The following is a 23596-nucleotide window of genomic DNA, read 5'->3' as shown; positions in this document are numbered from 1 at the left end:
AAAACACCCGGGAGGATGCACTATTATATCGGCTTTATGGAAGATGGTGGTTCTGCTATGAATTTTAATATCCCAAGACAATGAAACGCGTTGCCACGCCCCCATTAGTGGGTGAAATACGCTCATGGACGTGCTGTATGGAATCGCCTGCGGTCATGAAGTTATGATGAATTTTGAAATCAGATGATGATGTTCCTTATTCTATAGCGATTGAAATAGTCAAATAGCGCCAGCTAGCGATGAAAGGGTTTACGTTATGATTCCACATTTGACGAAAATGAAAACGATTGCGTTTGACAAAGCGCGTTTGTTTTTGAAATCTTTAACAAGTAACAAAAGGGGTCCTTGATAGACATAACACCATAAAATTGAGCAATGTATAACGATTTCTATCCAAACATTCAGATGTCTATAATTCTCTTTAGTTTATAGCAAGCATTACACATCTCGCAATCTGAAGAGCGTCATTTTCTTTAGGTCATCATTTCGCGCCGCCGCCAAACTGTTCAGTCATTTAAAAACAAAACTATAGGACTGATCTTCATATTTACCATCGATATGTGTGATTAATAATCTATACATATAGAATTAATGTCAACAAACGACGCATGTGGTTAGAAAGCCTGTTTAGGAAGGAATAAAACTACAACACAAAGGAGTCTGGGTTAGTCCGTTTCAACCCCTCCTATTTGCTGAATCGTCATCGTTACGCGCCGACAAATCCACTTGCCACGCCAAACAAAAGCTCACAAAGTCTACTTTTTGCTTTTCATGGCGATCTACGAAATGCATCACTAGTTGCAGCGCTGACAATGTGAGTAAATACATTTATAGCTGTTTCAGATCACTCCCCTTCTTGCCTGCATGACTGTTGTTGTGGAAGCTAAAATGCTACAATAAGCAAACAAGAGTTTTGATTTGAAGTGTGCGGATGGTAATCTGGGTGTTTTTATATGAATAAAACAGCCCTGGGGTTTAGCCAAAAGCTAATTTAGGTCATCTGTGTCATTGGAATACAAGATTATAGAGTGAAAACCTGGAGATCTTCGTGGATCGACGAATTTGACACAGATCTGAACATTCCATATTGCTTAACAGATTTATAGTTTTGTGCATGGATCTTGAGATTAACTCATTTCAAACACACAACAAAACAGCTCATTGTATTCATCTTTTTTCAGTGACGTCAGGGGCAAATTAGGGCTGGTTTGAATACATAAGAAGTGTGCATGATTCTGCTGAATGCTGATTACACAATAAATGTATTGCAACAAGTTCTAACAGGCCTTTTTCCTGTACTACAGTGAGCCCACAAAAATCAAAGAAAAGGCATCATGGGGACTATAATCTCACGATGGAAGGTGAGTAAATGTTTTAGATAAAGATCCAATGTATCTTAAAGCTTTACACCAGATACTAGTTGTCAATAGTTGGTTTTCCAGCTACAGCTAAAATGCCTAACATCAATATGCAAATTTGTTGTAAATCAAAATTTCAATCAAAAATAAGATTGAACATTTATTCTTTAGTTATGTTAGTACGGAAAATATGTACTTTGTACGTGTTCTCAAGAATAGATTTACATTTTTACATGAAAAAACTTGACATTACAAGTAACTGAAGTTGTAATTATAAGGAATAAACCTATAATAAATCACAGTGCTTTCTAATGCATTCTTGTATTATTACATGCAGACAAAACCAACCACAGTGGAGCAGCTGGAAAGCTTGGACAAGGTGCTTATCATCAACAATCAATTATTATTGATAGACGTACAATTTAAACCAGATCGGTCTTGAACATGTCAATAAAGTATAATCTAATCAAAAAGATTATTAACCGCCTTTTCTTGTAGGAAATAAAGGATCTTGAAGAATTCCGAGCCAAAAACCAACGACTACAAAAGGTAGAAAAAAACTACCCTTAAAGATAAAACTATATACTACCTTTTGTTTCTCTAACATCATTAATTAATGTGCTTCTATGTGTAGTTATGGGTGGGCCGGCTGCTAATCTATTCATCAGTCTTCTACCTGTTAACATGCCTGCTGGTCTACTGCCTCTACCTGCCTGACCAGTGGCTTAACAGATTAGCCATGGCTCTACCTTTCTTTGCCTACCCTGCACTGTGAGTAAATATAAAAACAAATCATGCATATTTTATCATTTGTAATTAACATTTGTCTCGCTGCCAGGGTTTGGTTTATCCGGAAGTTGCTGATTCTTATTTTCTCCAAACGTACTGAGAGGAACAGTAAGTAAATCTTAGAGTGACTTTTCCAGAATATCTTTGAGTACAAGACATGTCTTTCTATTATTGTTTTTCAGGTGACCTCCTGGAAGAATTAAAGGTTTCCAAAAAAAAGATAGTAAGTTTGTGTCTGTTACTAGGGCTGGCAGAAACAAATGATCATGGCTTAAAAAAAAAAAAAATACTAATCCTGTGTGGAATTGAAGTTTCCTGTTTTCTTGCATTTTTCCAGCTAGAAGAAGTGATGGAGAAGGAAACTTACAAAAATGCCAAAATCATCCTGGAACGTTTCGACCCAGAAGCAAAGAAGAAGGCCGTGAGTGCCCTTCCCCAAAACCTATTTGAATTGCATTTGAATGCTCAATCTTATTTTTCTTGAATTTATTTCTAATTCATAGGAGCTGGAGTCAACCCCAGTACGACCTCCGGTCACTCCCAAACCTGGACAAGGTAGCTTCCACTCAAGTATTTTACACAAATATACACACACATATAATTTCTTTCGCTTTTTCTTTGTTTTACCTACTGCTTTCCATGAGGAAACTAGCATCTAATTTTTCTACATCACATATTATTCTCAGAGGTTCGGCAACGTGGCGTGCCCATGAGATCACCAGGAACCCCTGGCCCCATGATGATGACTAGTCCACCTGATGGCCGACCCATTCCGGACCCCAGGCTTACCCCCGTAGGTGAGTCAACAGAATCAAATGGATATTTTTGTAAGGGTGTCAACTAACAAAAGGTGAAAAAGTACTGAAGATATTTGCTTACATTGTACAGTAATCCCTCGAATATCGCAGCTTCAATTTATGCAGTTTCACTATATTGCAGATTTTTATCTGGGGGAAATTTTGTTCTTTTATTAATTTCTTTTTTGTAAGTTCATAAAAATGTGAAAATCCACAAAAGTCACAGTAACCACATTGCGTTTTTGGTTTATCATGGCCATGTCTGGTCTACAAGAACTGAGATAATCGAAGGATTACTTTATGTAGTTTTTGTATCCTCTAAGCTCCAGGTGGACCACCCGAAAGAGCTGCTGTCTACCAAGGGGGAGTAGCCAGGACCTTCAGCAGCCCTATTCCAGGTGTAGGTAAGATGAAATGACTTTTAAAGTCAAGAATTTTAGGTTGATCGCATGTGATGATGTCCAGGTCTACATCCTCCTGGTCCTCCGATGGCGAGACCCATTCTGCCTAGAGAGAGGGGGGCTTTGGACCGAGTGGTCGAATACCTGGTGGGAGATGGACCACAGAACAGGTATTTACCGATAACACTTTTAGTGAACAGTGAGGAAAATGCAAATAGAGAATTGAGTAGTATAATCGAGTTCCACCTTTAAATCTACACCAGCAGTCAGCAGGCTGTCCACATGGGGGTGCTTTTTAGTCATTTTTCTGAATCCCTTTTTTAATCTTTGCTCTTTTTAGATACGCCCTAATCTGTCAGCAGTGCTTTTCCCACAACGGCATGGCCCTCAAGGAAGAGTTTCAATACCTGGGTAAGGAAAAAAAGCACACGTTTACATGGTACTTGGTGAGTATTGCCTCACTGGCTGCCATTGTCTGTGGTAGCTGACAGTGGTCGTTTGGTGCCAGCTCCTCTGGACGTTTGAGTAAATGTGCCTCTCAACCAATTGGCTCTTTTTGGTGTTTTGATCTTTTCTCCCTCTAGCCTTCCGCTGTGCATATTGCTATTTCCTGAATCCAGCCCGCAAAACGCGTCCTCAGGCTCCCAGGTTGCCGGAGTTCAACTACGAGAAAAGGCTGCGCGCCGAGTCGCCGTCCCGTGAAAAATGCTCCATCACCGAAACAGAGGAGAGTGCCCCGCCCTCTGGAGGTAAATAGCCACTACATTCTTATTTCTTCTTTGTATTTTTTTCCATAAATATTCTCCTCCCTTCATCATCAACCTCCAATTTCTCCTTATCTTGCATGCTTCTATAATAAGACCCAAATATTAGCAAGCGTCAAATGAAAACAATGTGATCTTGCCTCTAGCCAAGGCACCTTGGAGCTTGGTCCACAGTTTCCCCATCCAGCAGAACCCTCAAAGTCGAGCCCTGCAGAGTCCAGGTTGCTCCTCCTTAGCTCCCCTTGTCCTTTCCACTCCCTCTTAATTGCTTTCACTTCAATTTGATTTATGACCTGTTAGACTTATGCACTAATCACGCCATTAACACAATCACATTTGAATTTAGAAGTGGATCATTACATCTGACAGATTCTTGTAAAGTATTGCTGTTTGAATTCAGATCAGAATCAGAATCTAAGCTGAATCCACCAATGACTTTTCCAGCTGGCTCACAGAAAAGCATGTTCTGTAACTATTTTTTTTTCACGAATCTGGCATGCCTCATTCTCATTATCACCCCGTACTTCCTCTTTCTTCACCGAACTCTCTGAATCTTCTCAGATGAACGAGAAACGGACGAATTCGTCCGAGCTCATGCTGTAATTGAAGATGCAGAGAACCATTTAAAGGAGAAAACTGAAGAAGAGGAGGAGGGAGAGATAGAAGAGCTGGGCCAGGAAAAGGCAATAGAGGAAGAGGATGATGAAAACGAGGAAAACAAAGGCTCTTCAACTCCTCCGCCTCAGCTCTCGTAGCCGTTTGGGGCAAAAAAACAGGTGTTTGCACTCGCCATCACACACACTATTTGTGCTCATACAGTATTTATTTCTGATATTTAAAGTCGTTCATGCATGACCTGCTTTTTAAAGGCAAGCTTTTATGGTTAAGTTGTATTCAGTAAGTTAAGACTCCATCTTCAAACCAAGGGTACTGTAAGATTATCATTATTGGTAATTTTGTGGTCCTTACGCACAAAACTTTACCTCTCCTTGGTTAAAACATTAAAACTCCCTTCAATGGGGTAATCACTTATCTTAGGGTATAATTTCAATCTTTGGTCTTCTAGCATCAATTTTAAGTGTTTGTCATCGTCTTTTTCTGTTGTTTTTGCCCTCAAAATAGCTGATGTTTTTGTCAGCTAGCTTGTTTACTATTGGTGTTTACTATTGTGTTATATTTAGTGACAAAACATTGATTGCAATTGTACCTGACTTTAAAAAAAAAATGTTTGCCAAAAGTCAAATATTTGCACTGACTTCGTGTTTATTTTGCCGTCAAATGTTTGGATGCACATTGTTTGCTGCACTCTTTTGAAAATGGCAAAAGATGAGGTACTTGCTTTTAAAACGGGTTCATTTTTCCTTATTTACAGGCTCAAATGTGTCAAAAACACTTTTATTTAAAGTTAAAAACTCAATTGGAAAATCTCCATTTTCCCAAATTTTTGGAGATATTCAATCATGAATTATTATTTAGATTGTTAGAGTCAAGTTTAGTGTTTACTTTAGATTAAATGTATGACAATGATTGTTTTTAAGACGCTGTGGCTGCTAAAATAAAACTTTCAGCTATCATATTTTCTCAGTAGAACCATTAGTAAATTTATTAATGAAATACAGTACCAGTTTATTTGCAACTCCAGATACACACAACTGAAAATATATATATATATAAAAAAAAGAATAATTTTGCGAGCTCAATATGAACTTCATTGGCAAACTGAACAAAATCGAATCAAAGATGGCTGCACAATCAATTACGTTGCTGGAAATATTCAACAACAAAGCCGCCATAATTCTTTCATTCAATTGTTCCTCGGTCATTATTAAAACACCATTTTTTCCATTTTGCCAGTTTAAATGGCACAAAACATACAAAATCACATTGCCACAAATATTTCCAAACTTTTCACATTTAGTTTTTAGCAGAAGACACTTTTTTTTTGTGCCATATAAGACTTCATTTTTCCTGCAAATTTAACAAGAGGAAAAATATGACTTATTTTTTAAAATATGTACATTACTTGATACTAATTGGACATAACAGGCTAGAAATACATGATTTTCATTTGGTGAGTCCCAGAAATTGATATTATCTTCTTCTAAAACATTCCCCTGAAGCACAAATCAAACGTCACAATTTAGTTCAGTTTAGTACAATGTTATAGGAAAATATGTTTCTAGTATTTTCTGCTTTGTTTCAGCGGCTTAAATATCGACTATAGTTTTTTTAAGGTTGCAAATGCTCTAAAAGGCTTATGGATCACTGCTCTAGATAATTAAAAAAATGTATGTCTTAAAGTGGCTAATGTGCACAATCTCTGTGCCCAATGAAAAATGCCATGTGATTTTTCCCACTCTCTCAAACGCAACAAAAAGTTGTTTTTCTGTCTGTAGGATGACATTAGACATGAGATTTTCACTGTACCACAATGTGTGATCTCCTGCAAATAAAAGCTGCAGTGGAAGTGGAAGACTAGTTTTTAAGTTTGGTTTCTGCCTGCATTGTGCTTGGAAATATATTAACCCCACAGTTAGGGATTAGACAAATTCAACCAAATCATCATATATACGAAATATATATACATACATGAAATGCATCATGAATATCAATGACCAAAACAAAATGAAAAAAACAAATAATAGCTTCAAATAACAATGTGAACAAAAATGATATCCACTCCCAAATCTCTTATTGCTCATTTGTATAATTGCTCTGACAAGAAGAAAATGAACCAGAATCATTAACAAAATAAAAGACTGCTTCAAGTATGACCAATGTAGAACGCAAGACGCGTCATTAGCCGTTAACATTTCGAGCTGAGGTCCCCAATGTGTACCTCCATTGCTTTTTTAGTTAGACAGCACTGCTTTTACCTTTTTTTTGGATAAACAGATTTCTCTTTACTCCACTACTTCAGCACCTTCATCTTCCAACCTCCCAATTCGTCCACTTTGAATGAAAGATCACCCTTTATGTCCTCCCTCCTTCACAGTGTGTTGAGTTCAATGAGTCGACCAGCGAATACAGCCAATGTGCCAATGATACACACAGCCATGAAGACACACAGCAAGATGTGATCCAGAACCATGGCTACAAATTTCCACTCCTCTGCCGCCTGAAACAGAAGAAAATGTTTATCTTAATCCATATAGCAGGATTGCAAGGATAGGGTTTTGGAAGGGTTCCTTATTTTTCTTACATTGTTAGACTCTTCGTCCGATCTCATTGTTTCTGCGATGAATTTGACACCTTCAATGGCACTACGGACATCTGGGTTCTTAATGATGGGGGACTGGTAGGGGACACTGGTGGGTGTCGGGTTGCCTGGGCGACATGAGGGTCACATCAGTTTTATACTTTTAACATATTTGCGTTTTCCCATTTAAAAAATAAAAATCCCTCGTTTGTGTCAGAACCTGAGATGTCGGAGATGTCCATGTCGGTGGGAAACAATCTCTTTTGCCGGATTTCCTGACTGGGGCGTTTCATGGTGGAGAAGAACATCATGTTGGGGATTTTTTCAATGAAAACCTGAAGAGAAACACATGTCCGAGTTTAGCTGATTCAACTTCTTTGAAACCCTAACCAATTCTTCTTACGTACCTTTCTAATCCAGGCGGGCATGGTGTGCGTGCTAGGGGAGCGATGATGCGTATTGATGACAATGACGGTGATGATGATGGAGGCGATGACAAAGACCATGGTGAACAGCATGTACTTCCCAATGAGCGGCACTGCGCTCGATGTGGATGGAATAAGTTCCACGATGACCAGCAAAAACACGGTGAGAGACAGCAAAACTGAGATGGACAAGGTCATTTTTTCACCTGTGGAGACACAAATGGACATTTTTAGGTGATCCCTTTAAATATGTATTTTTTTTAATCCCATACCAGAGTCTGTAGGCAGATAAAAGACAAGGCCTGTCAGGAAGGAGAAGAGCATGCACGGGATGATGACGTTGACAATAAAGTAGAGGGGGAGTCGAAGCATCAGAAAGTGGTAAGTGATGTCTAGGTAGGGTGTCTCGGGGCAACACGTGTAGTAGACCCAGTGTTTCCAGCTTCTGTAGTCCTTTAAAACCCACTCTCCAGACTCCATGAAGTTGCTCAGGTCAGGACGGTCGCTGTCCTACAAGCGTGCAAAAATGTAGGATGAGGATTTTTCAGGAACCAACTCAGTCGTATGAACTGACCTGGTTAATGACGACCAGTAGGCCGTCGTATGTCCATGTCCCGAGCTTCATGCTGCAGTTCTGCAAGTCGAAGGGGAAATGCAAGACTATAATCTCGCAGTAGCTCTTGAAGATGGCGGGTGGGTTCCATGTAATTTGGCCGGTGTGTTCCAGAAGCACTTTGGTTTCATGGATGATGGCAAAGTCGCCATCGGCACTAGGGAAGATGACAGAAAGGAGATTTGAGAAGGAAAGCATGACGAAAGATGTTTCTCGAGAATATATTTACTTGTTGTAAAGCACTAAGTCGGGCTTCCAAATATCTGTGGATGGGATTCGGATCTTTCTGATGCCACTATATTCGTCAGGGTTCCACTTCAGGTTCACATCTGTCCATTGCTGCAATTTAGAAACAGTTGGAGAGTGATTTTTTTATTTTTTAGTTCATGGTGGCTATGTTTCTTGGTGATTTTGGCCAGTTAAAGGTAGGATTTGGTCTGAAATGCTAACTAGCATTGGCTCAAAAGAGAAGATATGTGAATCAACAGTAAAAAGTGTCTTACTTGTCTGAGACGAACATTACTGGTCACAATCTGATTGACTTCATCCTGAAAGATGTACAAGAAAAAAAATCCTTTATTCTGAAAATCTGTATTGTGCTCCCATGGATAGTCTTAGTTTCACATTTGTAATCCTTGTATCATAATACAAGGCATTAATGAGATTTTTTCAGATTTAGGCAACAGCTAGAAAGGATACTCGAAATATTAGCACCATGCAATGCAAGGCTTAAGCTTGGAAGTTTCCTACTTACCACACTGATGAGCTGGATGAGTTGCAATCCCACAGTGACCACCACCGCTTCACTAAAGTGATTGACAGGACGTACCACCTTGTTATAGCCGGTGAACAATTGATTCACCAGACGTGTCTCGTCCTCTGAGCACCAGGCCTGACCTGCACCACAAATGGCAATGTGTGATTTTGGCCTCTGAATGAAATATTTAATGTTTGTGTCGTTAAGAAAGACATGCAAAAAAAGATTCTCATTTCTCAGAGTGTGGGCAGTAAGTAGTTGCGTCCAGGAAAGTTCAAGACATCCATCTCGATCTTAAACTGTCATCACAAATGTTATTTCGGGCACACGTTGAGCTCGACCTGACCAATATTTGAGTACAGTCAAATACCAGAAGTGGCAAAAATAGGGAAGATACGAAATAAATGTTCCTGTTCTCGCTTGGATTTTGACTGGCATTATGAGATCGCCACGGTTTGGCATAGAGGAAGAGTGGGTGGATTATCAGATGACAAAAGTGCAGAAGCAGGACTGTACAGGCGCATTGGGTCGGGATCAACAAGCAGCCGGCATTCGGTGTCGGGGCCATGGGAAAGAGAACTTAATCTGGCTGCTAAGAGGTTGAGTGGGAAGTGTGAAGGCCTTGGCCAAGCGGCTAGGCTTAGAAGTTGACCTCTTTGTGTGTGAGTAGATTTGGAAGAAGACGTTAGGCATCATTGGAATTAGAAAGGGCGGACATTTTATAATATAAACACATATGCATATATTTGTGCACTTATACACCTCTACCTAAAATATTAACATCTTCACACACGCAGCATTTTTTTTCTACTCTTAAATGTTTTCTGAGCTTCTTGTTATTGTGTCTGTCATGGCGTCCACTTCCTTTGATGCGACCATCCACCAAAATAGAAAAAGGGGGCGGATCCAGCTTGCACTTGCAGCTGTCGATCAAAACACTGATTCCACTCACGTTTCCGGACGGTGCCCCAGTCAAACGACACATGGCGTCTTTTTCCTAACACTGAGCTTCGCTTCCTGGTAGTGAGATGTTGTCAAATTGTTACGTCCGACAAACTCTATTGCCATTTTCTTGGTGGTTTTTAAACCAAATTATTCAACAATGAAATTGCAAAATGCAGTGTTTTCCCCAGTGTCACCTAAAAGTATTCCTGGAATTTCACTTTTTACTCTATGAGAAGACTCAAAAGGCATTTCCTAAGTTATCAAATTGCCTCATCGCGACCTTTTTGTTCATCAAATGACGCCTCGGCTGACTAAAAAAGACCTGCTTGCGCGGATAATTCCATTGTGTCTTTTGAAAAAGCTTGCCTGAGCTTATTCTGCAAAATCTTTTTTGTACATCTTTTCTGCTGAAAATCTTTATTGCGTCAATACCATCCGACCGCTTAGAATATCACACAGCAGTGCCACTTTATTGAAGCATAAAACAACCTTTATAGTCCCAAACAGACATGCTTGGTCGAATATCTGTGCAATTGAGAGTAGTTGAATAGATTATTAATTTGCTTTAGCATGTGTTTATGATGAAATATTGGACCTTAGGCGATATTGACGTCACCCGAGAACTATCAACTCGCCATCTTCTGCCCTTTTGATGTACGCACTAGTAACGGCCGGCTAGTAAATATTGTTCGGCATGAACCCGACTGACGATAAAACAAAAAGGCCGTCCGGTGATTTAGCAACTTTTACGGCGTCTTTATCTGCTCGTTGGTGGCAGGAAACGCATGGTGTTCATTTGTCATGCGGCCCGGCTCCACTCACTGAATCGAAAAAATGGGGATGTTATTAATTACACCCGGGAACAAGGGCTCGACTTTACTGCCAGCTTGATTTATACCTGGGAAGTGCGTAATAATACAAGAGTACAAGAGTACAATTTAGATTTTGAATTAACGTTCACTGCAATAGACTTCCAATGCTTTCGATCTGAAATGGCTTCAAATGATCATTGTAAATCCTTCCAGTTAAAATGAGTTGGATGCCAATCACCATTAATTGCATTATCCCAAGTCTAGCTTGAACCCAACTCCAACTTATTATACCACCAACGACCCTTACTCTGAACTGCGGCCCAATTTACTACTAAACCTAATGACCCACACCCAAACCTCTCCTCTAGGCACAACACAAACTCTCCCCAGTTAAATATTTAGATGCATTTGATCCTAACTAACACCCACTACTATCTGTAAAACCTAATTACTCGCCACCCTGAATCCAAACTCCATCTTCTATGATTTCCATGTTAGAACTGTTTTATTATCTCATTTTTTATTCTAATCTTTACAAAGAGGTACTGATTAAAAAAGAAAAATTTAAAAACTATATACATGTGTGTGTATATACACATATGTATATATATGTTATGTGTTTTTTTTAAATTTCTATTTATTTATAAAGGTAGTCATGAACTTCACCTTGGGATTACATGGAATTTGTTTGTCCACTTATGAAACTTTTAGACTTGAGCCCTTGTTTGTTTCATTGGGAGCCCTGGCGTCCTTGTCCAAAGTGAATGTAAATGTCTGCCTTTTCCCGGTTTATAAATCAGCGAGCGATAAATGACACCAGCTGCCCCGATGAAATGACTCAAATATGAATGTGGGCAAGAATGCTGACAATGCGGACTTGTCACTTTTACGGAATCAAGGGCGATGAGGAGGGGGAACTCACTTGTGTGAAAACAACAGGTTGAACCCCACCCTGGTCAAGCACATGCTGAGAAATTAAAATGGAGGATTCGAACCATTCTTGGTCGTAATAATAGCCATGCATTCTTAAAATTATATGAAAATACTGAAATTATTGCTGTTTTCCAATTCGTAAACATTAGTTGTTTTTCATGACGTTTACACTACCCAGTAATGGCTTTACACTGTCATACAATATAACAAAGTGCCATTTCTTCATTATAATATGCACTTAAACATTTTCCATGTCATTTAGTGGAATGGAACATATTGATGGTGTTTTCATTCATTAAAAATTTTGATTAACTGTTATAAATGCTGTTAGCCCTCCCAATTCAAATCGATTGGACATCCAATCCAAATTGATTCCGGACTCACCTGCAATTGTGCAGAGGATCCAAAAGAGCTCCTTATAGAACCTGGTCAGCTTCATATCTCCACTTGGCGTTATCAGTAAATGAAGCGAGGATGAGACGTTTCAAGTAAAGCAGCAGTGGGAGTCCTAGGCTAGCTTTGAGGGCGAGTCACGAGAAGCCGGCAAAGAGGCTCTGGTTTCGAAAGGCACGAGTCCAGTCCACCCCCTCCTCCCCTTTAAAGCCCCCCTGCCGACCCACCGGGACAGCATCCACACCTCTCAGCACACTTGGAGACAGCTGAGAGTGTGCGCTTGCATGTGTGTGTGTGTGTGGTCTCCATTTCAAAACAACAGAAATTCAACTCTGGATCAAATCTCGTTTGAATCTGGTTTGAACTTGAAACATTTTGGACATGTTCCTCATTTATAGTAAATTTGACTTATTTTGCATTGTGGTTAATGGGCCCCTTGTCACACACAGGACTACTGTGGCTGGACAAACTCCAAATGGAGAGACGAATAGCGCAGTCGTGGGGGCAGACGGAAGGACAGCTGAGGGCCATCACCGCAGGAACGAAAGGCATGTACACATGTACACATGCACACATGCACGCACACACTTGCACAGTGGCACTAAGATTGAACAGTGAACAACTGAGCACTTCCCAAATGATTCACTGCATTGCTTTTCTACAGCATGTGCTGTGTAAAAATAGTGTTCAGCTCATTTCAAGTGATAGACGGACACAATGATGCAATTTGCACCACTTTTTTTTTCCTTCATAGGTTTTGAATCACTTTGCATTTTTATCAAGTCGTTTTTGAATTTTTTGTTCAGGGAAAGAATTTGGTTTTACTTATTTTAAAGTACATGAATTATTTAATTCGGAAGTTAAGTGACCTCCCCTGAATAATTTCATTTTAAGTAGTGGAAACTTCTGCTGACTTTAAAAAAAGACTTACACTATTTATACTTTTTTGTACTGGCAGAATACTTCTATTATTTCGTGCAAGAAAAGTGTGAAGGGCCCTGAATTGCAATAGTGTTTATGTATAGATTTCCCTACAACAGTATGATTTCAATGATTTTGCTATATTTAAATAATCCCGATATATTAACGTAAACCCCTCCCAACTCAAAAAATAGTTTTGACCGTCTATCTGAAGCCACTAGATGTCAGTGAAACACTTTGTTGAAAACACACTAAAACAACTCCACATTCAAGTATTGTAGTACTTCATAATGTGCTAGCTGTGCTTTCACTATGGATTTTCCTCTCTTAAATCACATAACATTGATACAAACAATCAATACAAATAAATAAATACACACACAAACAATACATCACATATATATCAAGCAGCTCGCAATTTTGACTACATACTGCTTGCCATTGATAGCAACTGACGTCCAATCTATTTTGACTGGGAGAGAGGCCAGGAAATGATTGCTCCCAGTCAATGTGATTGGACATCTAGGCTGTCAACAGGATTGAAACATAATACTTTTTTTTTGGCCTTTAAACCTGAATCATAGCTCCTTTCCCCATCCCTGTTCCAAAATAGAAATGTTTCGCATCACATTTCCATTGCCCTCCGAGTTGGCCGACTTGTAATATCTGTACCGATAATACCATGCGCATATTTTAATTCTCCCCATTGTGCCCTGGAATAGTTCCTCTGAGTCCTTCAATACATTTGTAATATAGTGCTGATAATATCAGTCCATTTTGTTCCTTGGCAGCAGCGGCCCCCTCTGACACGGCAGATGCATATCTTGTCGGAAGTTCATTTTTACTTGCCTCTGCTGACGGTTGAACTTCAGGGGATTGGGAAGTTTTGGGGTGTAAACTGGCTCTTTTTTAGACGTCCTTAGCCGTGGTTTTTACATTTTTTTTTTGCTCCAATGAGTAAAATTATGAAAATCTGCTGGTTGATTGCAACAAAAGAGATTTTCATGTGTTTTGACCCAGAAGGTTTTGGATTTTAAAGGACGTTTCAGTGCATCACGAGGGTTTCACTCCCCGTAGTTAAGAGGAGGAGAAAATCTCCTGCTGTGTACATGAAATTAGATTACACACAAGATGCAGATTCCTGTAATTATGACTAAAATGCGACAGCACTGAGGATTAGAGCAATGGAGATGAAAAAGATGATGAAAAAGGGATTCCATTGGGACCGTTTGCTGAAATACATCATGTGCTTGGAGTGTTTTTTATAGATATGCCGAGAAAAGTCAACTGCGCTGCTTAAATTATTGGCGAATGATGTGAACGTTTCAATTGACTGCGGCTACTGACCCTCAAATTGAATGGCAATGTAAATACATCACATTTTCAAAGGATTATATTTTAACAGCAGCATTAATCACCATGTCATTGACTGAAGGCCTAAATTCAGCTTTGTCTTGTCATCTCTTGTTCTTTGTAAAGACAAGATAATATCAGCTTGTCTCTCATTTTGGAATATTACCACTGATTGCATTTTTTTCGGGGAGGCGTCAGAGCAAATGAAAAGTTGTCACATTTGCCACCCACATGACACAATGTCATTTTATGACAATATTCCGTTTGCCTTGGAATGACAGCAGCATTCTTTGTCACTATTTCTATTTTTTTTGTCAATAGTTGAAGCAGCTCATTATATTCTTTATTCTTATCCTACCCCTGTGTTTTAGCACAGTACTTTTTCCACACGCTTCATTTGTTTCTCCAACGTCATCGCAATGTTGTCCTGCTTGTTCATTGCGTTCCTTTTTTATGTTATATATATAATTCATGTGCAGTTACTGCATTACAACTCTCATTCTCAGATTCTAGTCGCTGGTCTTTTGGTCGCCGATCTTTTGGTCCCTTTTGGTCGCCGGTCAAATGGTGACAGAGAGTTTACTGTTGAAGCCAGCTCTCAAAATTATATTCATGTCAGAGAGTTTAATATCTAAGAGAGAGAGTTTAATTATCTAAGTACTGTTTAATATCCATGTGCTGTTTGATATCTAAGTACTGTTTAATATCCAAGTGCTGTTTGATATCCAAGTGCTGTTTAATATCCAAGTGCTGTTTAATATCCAAGTACTGTTTAATATCCAAGTACTGTTTAATATCCAAGTACTGTTTAATGTCCAAGTACTGTTTAATATCCAAGTACTGTTTAATATCCAAGTCCTGTTTAATATCTAACTACATTTGACCGCCGACCAAAAGACTGGCAACCAAATGTCCGGCCACGATGCAAACATATGCAGTATGTCAGATACAGTAGTAACAGTGGACGCAAATGGCGGCGATAAACATCCCATCCAATTGAAATGGAATAGCTAGCAGCGATCATACTCTACCTGATCGCAGTCAAACGCCGCCAATTGATATCAAGCATCCAGTTGTATTCATACATGAGTTTCTCCCCGTTAAAGAGGGAATGTTTGATAGAGGCTATTGGTCCCCCTAGAGGCGCCCCAGGGTGAGAAGACGATTGCTCATGTCCCTTAATGACGATTGTCCTTGAATATTTTAATAAGGATTCTGGGTTATATGATTCTATATTTACTTGGACCAGTGAGCTTTTTAATTTACCTACATTCACCAGGTGCCCCTCCCCAAAGGATTAAGATGTAGATTTCAGCAAATGCTTTAAGCCATCGTAGAGACTGTGAGTAATGGGAATAAGTAAAGCAGCGTGTGGCTCCTTTTGTTTTATTCTTATGCACCCTGTTTCCATTTTATGTCCGCGGCGATAGTCTGAAGACCTGGTGAGACTGTGATTTCTTTGTTTAATTTCCTCGGTGACCAACCGTGTAATTCTAATCACTCAAATGTTAGAGAACGTACTAACAAAAGAACCGCAGTGCCAATAGTTTCACCTTTTTTTAAATCAAATGGTCTTCTTTAGTTTTACATTGATTTCTTATTCATTCTGTAAATATTGTGAGCAGAGTTAAAAATGAACAAGAGCTATATATATATATAATGCAAAAAACCCCCAGTATTTTTTTATTTTTATAAAATATAGTGCTACAAATCCAAAGCATTGCAAAATGTTGTTCATATAATGCAGTTATGCATACTTTTTGTATTTATCAGTATCAAAAATATTTTTCTCTATTTTGACTATTTCTCTTCCTGTACCATTTCTTTTGGTGTAGAAGTTGTAGTATTATGACCGAAGTTTTAGATATTGTTTTTCTTTTTTTGTAATGTGTGCATTCTTCCAACATTACAAATCTTTTCTCATAAGTTCACTGTATATTTTCTTTATTAATCTGCCATTTTTAATGTATAAATAATACCTTTAGCTTTATTTTTTCCACCAGACATGTTTTCAGTTTGGGAATTTACAGTTCTGACTTGATCTTTGAAGAAATCACTGCTACTGTATCTTATCTTATTATTGGTCACCACCATTGTGGGTTGTCATGACCTTCCAAATATCCTAGCTGTTTCTGACACTTGTGTTGACATTCTTTTGATGCAGCTGTGCCCAATTTGGCTTGTAGCAACGCTTCCGTATTTCCCCAAACATGTTTGACTTGATTTTTCTTCCCGCGTGGACTCGGAAGCAGCCGTTAGTGATGCGGTATGATGAAAGGCGACAGTTATGACAGGCAAACAAAAGGTGGCAAACTGCAGAGTTGCAGCCTGAACAAGGCACTCCAGAAAACAAAAAAAAACAAGCAGCGAGTGAGCGTACGACTTGTGGAAGCGGTGCTTTGTGACAGGGATACGTTGTGATCGTCTCCTCCGCTCCGTTCCGTCTCAGGCATTGCTTTGTTGATCTATTTCGGTCGGCGTGGTGCAGAGATGTGAGCGGTAATGACGATTTGGCAGGGCCGGCGACACGGTGGGCCGGGTTGGATCAATAACCTCATCAAGCTGGTGATCATGTTAAACAAGTCGTGTCATTTAGTGCTGTTCACACGGCCTGACTTCACGGATGGATCAAAAGTAGAAGGGCAGGAGTACTAGTGGGTTATACTCGTATACACTTTAATGTCATTGGCTGCCATTGATGATGAGGAACATAAAGTAACTGATGATCTTTTTCATTGTCATCTGGTGTATTTCATTTTGGTATTTATTTCGACTCGTACTACTAAAAATTTCATATGGCTAAGAAAAAAACAATTTCTAGTAGTCTTATCTAACTGATATGTATGGACAGGAAAGGTCTGAATATGCACAGTACTCAGTACTTAGTCTGACCTGAATTACAGCAGTAATGCGACATGGCATGGCATGTTTTAAGTCTTCGGTGCTGCTTGGGTGTTTATGAGAGCTCAGGTTGTTGTGATCGTGGCCTTTACGTCTTCTGTTCTGTTGAGTCTGACTGAATGGGAATCAATTGTGTACTGCCTACACTAAAGTCAGGCAAAGAACTACTGAATGATTGGGTGCCTATTGTGGGAAAAAAAATATATATAGATATGTAAAACTACCACTTTATGCCTCAAATGACCTTGAGGAGTTATATGCAGATGTTCCATGTCCAAAACCCCCCCGCGGCGAGCATAATTTAACTGTAATTCCCCTCGACAGGCATTAGCGAGGCGCATCGGGTTGTTTCGCTTGACCCAAGCCGTCACACAAGCAGCGTGTGGCCCAAAGAACAAGAAAAGGGGATAAAAAAAAGAAAAACGCCTCTAAAATGATCTTTTTCCACACAAGGAGAGATATAAAATAGTTTGATTACCCTAAGGTGAAGAAGAACAACGCAGATTCGTCTTACCTCAAAGTCGTATTTACCAAAGACTGAGATGCGGAGGCGAGCGCTGATAAAACTGTGTTTACGTCGAGAATACGCTCGGCGAATAGATGACGTGTGTAATCTTTACAAAGAAGAAGTAGACTTTCCAGACGAGCTGGTGATAGAAAAATGGTAACAGACGTAATTGAAAAAACACAACAAACATCCAAGTCACATTGAAAGCTAATATGTAGTTGGACTTGGATAATACTGCTTTTATTTGATTAGCTTGCCCCCTGTTGCCTTTTTTGTTCCTCAAATCACGATGGATTCCCGTCGTGTTGGACTGAACGTGACTGGGATTCTGATCTTTTCGCCAGTGCATTTAGGTCAAGTGTGTCCAATTTAGTTCTCTTGCTTTTCCTAATTTGTCGCCATGTCTGCAGGGAACGCCCGCCTAGCGAATGAGCAAAACACTTGTTTTTGCAGTCACTAAGGGAGGCTCTAATACTTCCAAATTAGCAGGCAAATAAAAAGACAGCAGGCGGCATGGCGGGTAGTGGTTATGGCATCCGTCTCACAGTTTGGAGATCGAGGGTTTGATCCCTAGTGGCTTTTGACCTTCCTGTGTTCTCCCAATGCCTTCATGGGTTTTCTCCAGGTACTCTAGTTTTTTCCCATATTCCACAAATATGATGAAAACTAACCAATATTGTCCATGGTTGGCTTGGATAGGATACACTTAGTGGTTGGCACGTCTGCCTCACAGTTTGGAGATCAAGGGTTCGATCCCTGGTGGCTTTTGACCTTCCTTTGTGAAGATGTTCTTCTAATGGCTACATTGGTTTTCTCCAGATACTCCAGTTTTCTCCCATATCCCACAAATATGGTGAAAACTAATTAATATTGTCCATAATTGGCTGGGTTAGACTACACTACAGCACCCCCTACATTGTGAGGATAAGCGGTACGGAAAAAGAATGAATGAAGAGAGCTTTTTTGTAAGAAAAAACATTAGTCAAAAAAAATACAGGAGTATAGTCCGGAATAGAAACGATGAAGAAAAAGCTTCCTTGTACGTGATACACATCCAGATTATTATTTTGGTTGTAGTGGCTTTGCGGGATCTTGTTAAAACTGTGTATATGTAATATTAATCATGCCCAGGATGACGCTTAATCTGAGCCCATTATTCCTTTAAAAAAAACAGGCTTTTCTCAGAAAGCGGGATTACGGCAGAAAGTGTTGTGGCTTCTTGTTATTGTCACTGTGGAGATTAGATAATCTAAACCCAATCGAGATGACAACAGATTTATGATTGAGTGTCGCGCTCTTCTTGTGTGAACTTTGTGCAAACCACTTGTCCACCGTGTGATCCATGATTACATAACTTGTGATTATTTTTGTATTCATACTTGAAATACAGTCACTTCATTCTAGATTCGCCAAAACAGTCACAATTCTTACGTGATGTGTTTTTTCTCTCTTAAAATTTCAGATTTGCACTCTTGTTCCGGTGACTTTTCCCTCATAATATGTGGGCGCCATCTTTTTTCCGGCTGTTGAGCGTGTAGGCGTTATATTGTACCAGAAGTGTATAAGAAATCGGAATTTGATTGAAAGTTGAGAAGTTGAGCGAAGCATCCATCTCCCGCCGTCGCTTACTTTTCTCAAGGATCCGTCTTGCGTGTCCGTCCCTCATCTCATTTCATCTTTTCTTGCTTCTCAACTCTGCTCGTCGTGTGCTCTAATGTAGCTGTCACTCACGCTGTCGCTAGATTTCCAAAGGTTTCATTTCCTGCCCGGGATTCCATTAGCCTCCACTCTAACCTGCTGAATTACCAGCCTCCGTCTTACCCTCCCTTTCGGATGTCCTGAAGACTCCAGATGTGGAAGTGGACGTCCTTGTTGGCGATACCAGCGTTGTGGTGAATGACGTGCGCTTAGCCCCCATCCAGCTGGAAGTCATGGGCACGTTTGACATCTTGATCTTATTCGGAATTTGTATTCATAACGGTTCTATCAGGATGACTGACTTTAATCTGTAAAACCTATGCAATACCTTGGTGGTTTGTCTTTTATCTCAAACTCTCTACATTTCCCCATTTTCATACTTTTTGAATCACTATTTGGTTAACTCACTGCTCCCATTCGTAGTGCTTGACGTCCAATGCATTTGACCGGGTTAGGTGGGGAGGAGTTCAAATGAATTGGACTTCAATGGCAGATTTGCTAATACAATTTACCACTTCATGCTGTAGTGCTAGGGTGTCATTTTAGATATAATATTTAGATTTTTTTTTTATAAATGGATTAAAATAATTGGATCAAAAGCCCTGGATATTCAGTTGTTTATAAATCTAAAACAATGTTTATTTTAGCTTTTTAAAAAATATATTTTTAGATTTGACAAAATAATTTTTGAACAAAAATTCTTTAAAAAATTCAATTATTGATTTAAAAGTGTTAAAATCAGGAAATTTTATATACATCTATACTCTTCATTTTAATTTTATCCTAAAACATAAAAGTCAGCCCTCATGATTTACTTTCCCGGGCCACACAAAATGATGCGGTGGGCCAGATTTGGCCCCCGTGCCGCCACTTTGACACATGTGCTGTCGTGGTTCACTCGGCGGACTTCAGTCTGGGCAGGATCCGATCGATTCCCTATCTTGGTAGCAATGTGATTGTGAGAGATTGTCTGTCTATGGGTGCAGTGCGTCTTTCGCCCAAGGTTAGTCGTGATAGGCTCAAGCACCCCGCGAGTGACTCTGATGAGGGCAAGCAGTGTGGATAACGAATGAATGGAAAATATGAGAGCCTATTCATACCTCAGTTTGTGTTGTTCATAATTGATCAGCGTGCAAGTAGCTATCAGCGCGCCCACATTACGATTCCCCAGCCGCCGCCGTTTTCTTATTCATGAGCGTGATTACGCCGGAGCAGATTACATGCTGACCCCATTGCCTTTGCTTTACTTGGCTGTAATTTGGATGTGGCGGCAGGCGCGGGAGACGAAACTGAAAATGACTGAAGCGCCGCATGCGTGCGTCATCCATCTCGTGTGCAACGATAGTGAAGGGGGGGGGGGGGTAGTTGGAATGGCTGCAGCCCACTTCATGACATCTCCCCTTACTTATCGGTTTAAATGCACCACATGATATAAATGCTTCTATAACGTTTGCCTCGAATTTGACCGGATCTTATCACAAAAAAATATCAATTTCATTCTACTTCTTTCAATGTTAAAGGTTAGTTTTCTTAGTGTTCCAGAAAACTAGTTTATCACAAAATAATATCAATCTAACTCAACTTTCAATGTTAAATGTTAGTTTTTTTAGTTTCACATAAAACTATAACTAAAATTATAATCCATAGCCTTCTTATTTGTGTAATTCTTCCAATATTTATATCTGTTTACAATCATGATATCCTAATATTTCTCCTTTTTTTATCTTTATAAATTCATATCCTTCCTGACCCAGTCTTCAAACCTGACTTTATCTTCCTTATATTTCTTACGTTTCTTTTTTTTTTTTTTCAACAGTGCCTTATTCAATAAGCCCTTTAACATTGGTGAACGCCTTTGCAGAACATCTTCTAACTTTACCTGTGATAAAGCGCCTCCATTACACAAGACGCAAATGTAAAATAATCCAAAGTAATAGATGGAGCTGTGTTTTCTGTGCAGATAACTAAACGCATCATGAGTCATTTAGGACGCCTGTGCACGCTTCAGTCAAGAGCTCTTTACTCCACAGATAAAGTCAAAGTCATTTGCTATATTTTATTTGTATTTTTTCTTCACTGTAGCAAGGTTGTCCTACTGCGGACTATTTTACAACCACATGCTTTTCAGGTGCATTTAATCCTCGGTGTGCTACGACCTTTCTATGGGTACTTTGCATATTCTCCCCATGCGTGTGTGGGCTTTCTTTGGGTATTTCCCTTTCCTCCCTTCTCAAAAATTGAGTTACCATTGAACTATTTTCAATCCACTTAAAAGTCTGGATGTCAAATATGAATTAAGATTTCAAACAAGGCCTCATGTTAGGGTCAAAGTTTCAAATTTGGAAGTCAATTAGAGCCATCTTTTACTCTTTGTTATGCACACACACACTTTTTGATGTCTTTTAATAAAGGCATCAACTTTTCCAACCCGGAACTTTACAAATTATCCTTTTGATCCATCTCTGACCCAATCTATGAGGTTAAACCAGGAATGTAAGGTAGATTATGTTCTCAATCACACACATCTACACACACAGTCGCACACATTGAGTAATCTTTCCCTTTAGGATCTCTTCTTATGTCCTATTATGCCAGGATTTTCCCTACGATGGGAATCTAAGCGTCTGATTATCCACAGATGGACGCGTTCCAATGCCGGCAATGAGCACATTAGCCAGCGGACAAATCATTTTAACCCTAACAAGAAAAGGGGGACAACTTGCAACCCTAATTACAATCTTGGGCCAGCAAAAATAGAAAAAAAAACCCTCAAAACACTAACACACAAATGTGCTGTGAGGCCACATTAGCATTTCGAAAGAGCAAAAACATTCCTTTCTTTTCTCCCCAGTCTTTTGTTGTGGCTCTGCTCTTTTCATGGCTGTCTAAGCAAGTTACGAGGCTGCTGGGAGTTTAGAGATGATTTGTACTATTTCAATTTTTTTGGGGGGGGGGCTATCGTCTCCACCTCCCAAACTAGTCGCCACCACAAGAACGACACAACATGTTCTCACTAAAGAAAAGCATTGAAGAAAGCGCTTGATTTAACTTGTAAACAACACTGTAGAAAAGTGCTTGTTGTTGTACATAGTTGACCGTCAATCTATTTTGAATGGTTACTGGCAAAGAATATTCAATGTTTATGAGAACCATCGAGCATTTTAAATCGACAGCGCAATTTAAATCTCAATTTCTCTAACAGATGACTCAATTATCAAGAAGTTTCCATTTGCCAGCTTCTCGCATATATAAAAGAACACAAACAAACACACTGAGTTTGCACTGTGTATTTTACATAGGGGTTCTATGATGGACTATAATAGTGGCTAATGGTTATTAATGCATTAGCTTAAATTTGACGCACTCACAAATACACATGCATGGGTTCCTCCTCTCCTATTGTAATCTTCCGTCCGTCCTTCCGATTCAATTTTCATTCATTACTAAGTCATGAGCCGCCATGTTTGCGCTATACGCGTTCATTTTTTTCTCCACTACCGAGGCTCATCACCTTCATTCTGGGTTTAAAAATGGCTCCGTTGCGTCATTAATCCATGACACGCTAACACATCGAGACCTGCAAAAAACATGTTCAATTGATTGGCTGATGGGTTTTTTCTTTGACGCCAGGCCGTGGCGAGCACGTGCGTAATAGAGCGTGGCAAAGGATGTTCTTGGTGGTCGTTAACCTTGTTTTCAACCTGATGTATGACATACTTGGCGCACGTATGCTGGTACGTATTCTGTGTAAAGGAGGCTTTTGGGACTGAAACTCACTCGGAAGTGGATTGCTCAAGTCAGTAACTTGTTTATATGGATTGGGTTTGTGCAAATTGCAACAATAAGGCGCCATTTTTCTATATATATATATATTTTTTTTTACTGTGTGCAAGGTTATTTTTTGAAACCAAGTCATTCCTCGAAAAGTTTTAGACCACTTCTGCATATTTTTCTCCATGCAGGAGACTTGACTCAATCTTGTTAAAAGTCTACTTAACCCCTTTCACAATTTCTATTGGAGGCATTATT

General features: G+C 39.5%; 3 protein-coding genes across 4 annotated transcripts in view; 2 read left to right on the top strand and 1 right to left on the bottom strand.

Moving 5' to 3' along the window:
* Positions 1-84: 84 nt before the first annotated feature.
* lnpk (lunapark, ER junction formation factor) lies at positions 85-6582 on the top strand. 2 transcript variants are annotated; one of them, XM_077729406.1, is made up of 15 exons: positions 85-814; positions 1305-1361; positions 1696-1737; positions 1857-1907; positions 1993-2129; positions 2197-2255; positions 2330-2370; positions 2485-2568; positions 2651-2702; positions 2834-2944; positions 3274-3348; positions 3410-3515; positions 3686-3756; positions 3930-4094; positions 4671-6582. In XM_077729406.1, the coding sequence occupies exons 2-15, from the start codon at positions 1335-1337 to the stop codon at positions 4862-4864; spliced, it is 1215 nt and encodes a 404-aa protein (XP_077585532.1). In that variant the 5' UTR covers positions 85-814; positions 1305-1334; the 3' UTR covers positions 4865-6582. The 2 variants fall into 2 exon arrangements, with proteins under 2 accessions (XP_077585532.1, XP_077585531.1); XM_077729405.1 differs by having other exon boundaries at positions 91-814; positions 3268-3348.
* Positions 5747-12317, bottom strand: LOC144205199 (acetylcholine receptor subunit alpha-like). Its single transcript, XM_077729404.1, has 10 exons — positions 12178-12317; positions 9101-9243; positions 8850-8894; positions 8576-8685; positions 8308-8503; positions 8006-8243; positions 7716-7939; positions 7529-7643; positions 7312-7436; positions 5747-7227 (listed from the first exon to the last, which is right to left on the bottom strand). The coding sequence occupies exons 1-10, from the start codon at positions 12230-12232 to the stop codon at positions 7099-7101; spliced, it is 1380 nt and encodes a 459-aa protein (XP_077585530.1). The 5' UTR covers positions 12233-12317; the 3' UTR covers positions 5747-7098.
* mcm8 (minichromosome maintenance 8 homologous recombination repair factor) overlaps positions 7732-23596 on the top strand; it is a 244565-nt gene continuing 228700 nt past the window's right edge. Inside the window, exons 1-2 of the mRNA XM_077729396.1 lie at positions 7732-7896; positions 8009-8114. The gene's annotated coding sequence lies outside the window, so the exon portion shown is untranslated. The remainder of the gene's footprint in view (positions 7897-8008; positions 8115-23596) is intronic.

The sequence above is a fragment of the Stigmatopora nigra genome, chromosome 12 (genome assembly GCF_051989575.1).
Source record: "Stigmatopora nigra isolate UIUO_SnigA chromosome 12, RoL_Snig_1.1, whole genome shotgun sequence".
NCBI lineage: Eukaryota > Metazoa > Chordata > Actinopteri > Syngnathiformes > Syngnathidae > Stigmatopora > Stigmatopora nigra.
This window is presented reverse-complemented; position numbering and strand designations above follow the sequence as displayed.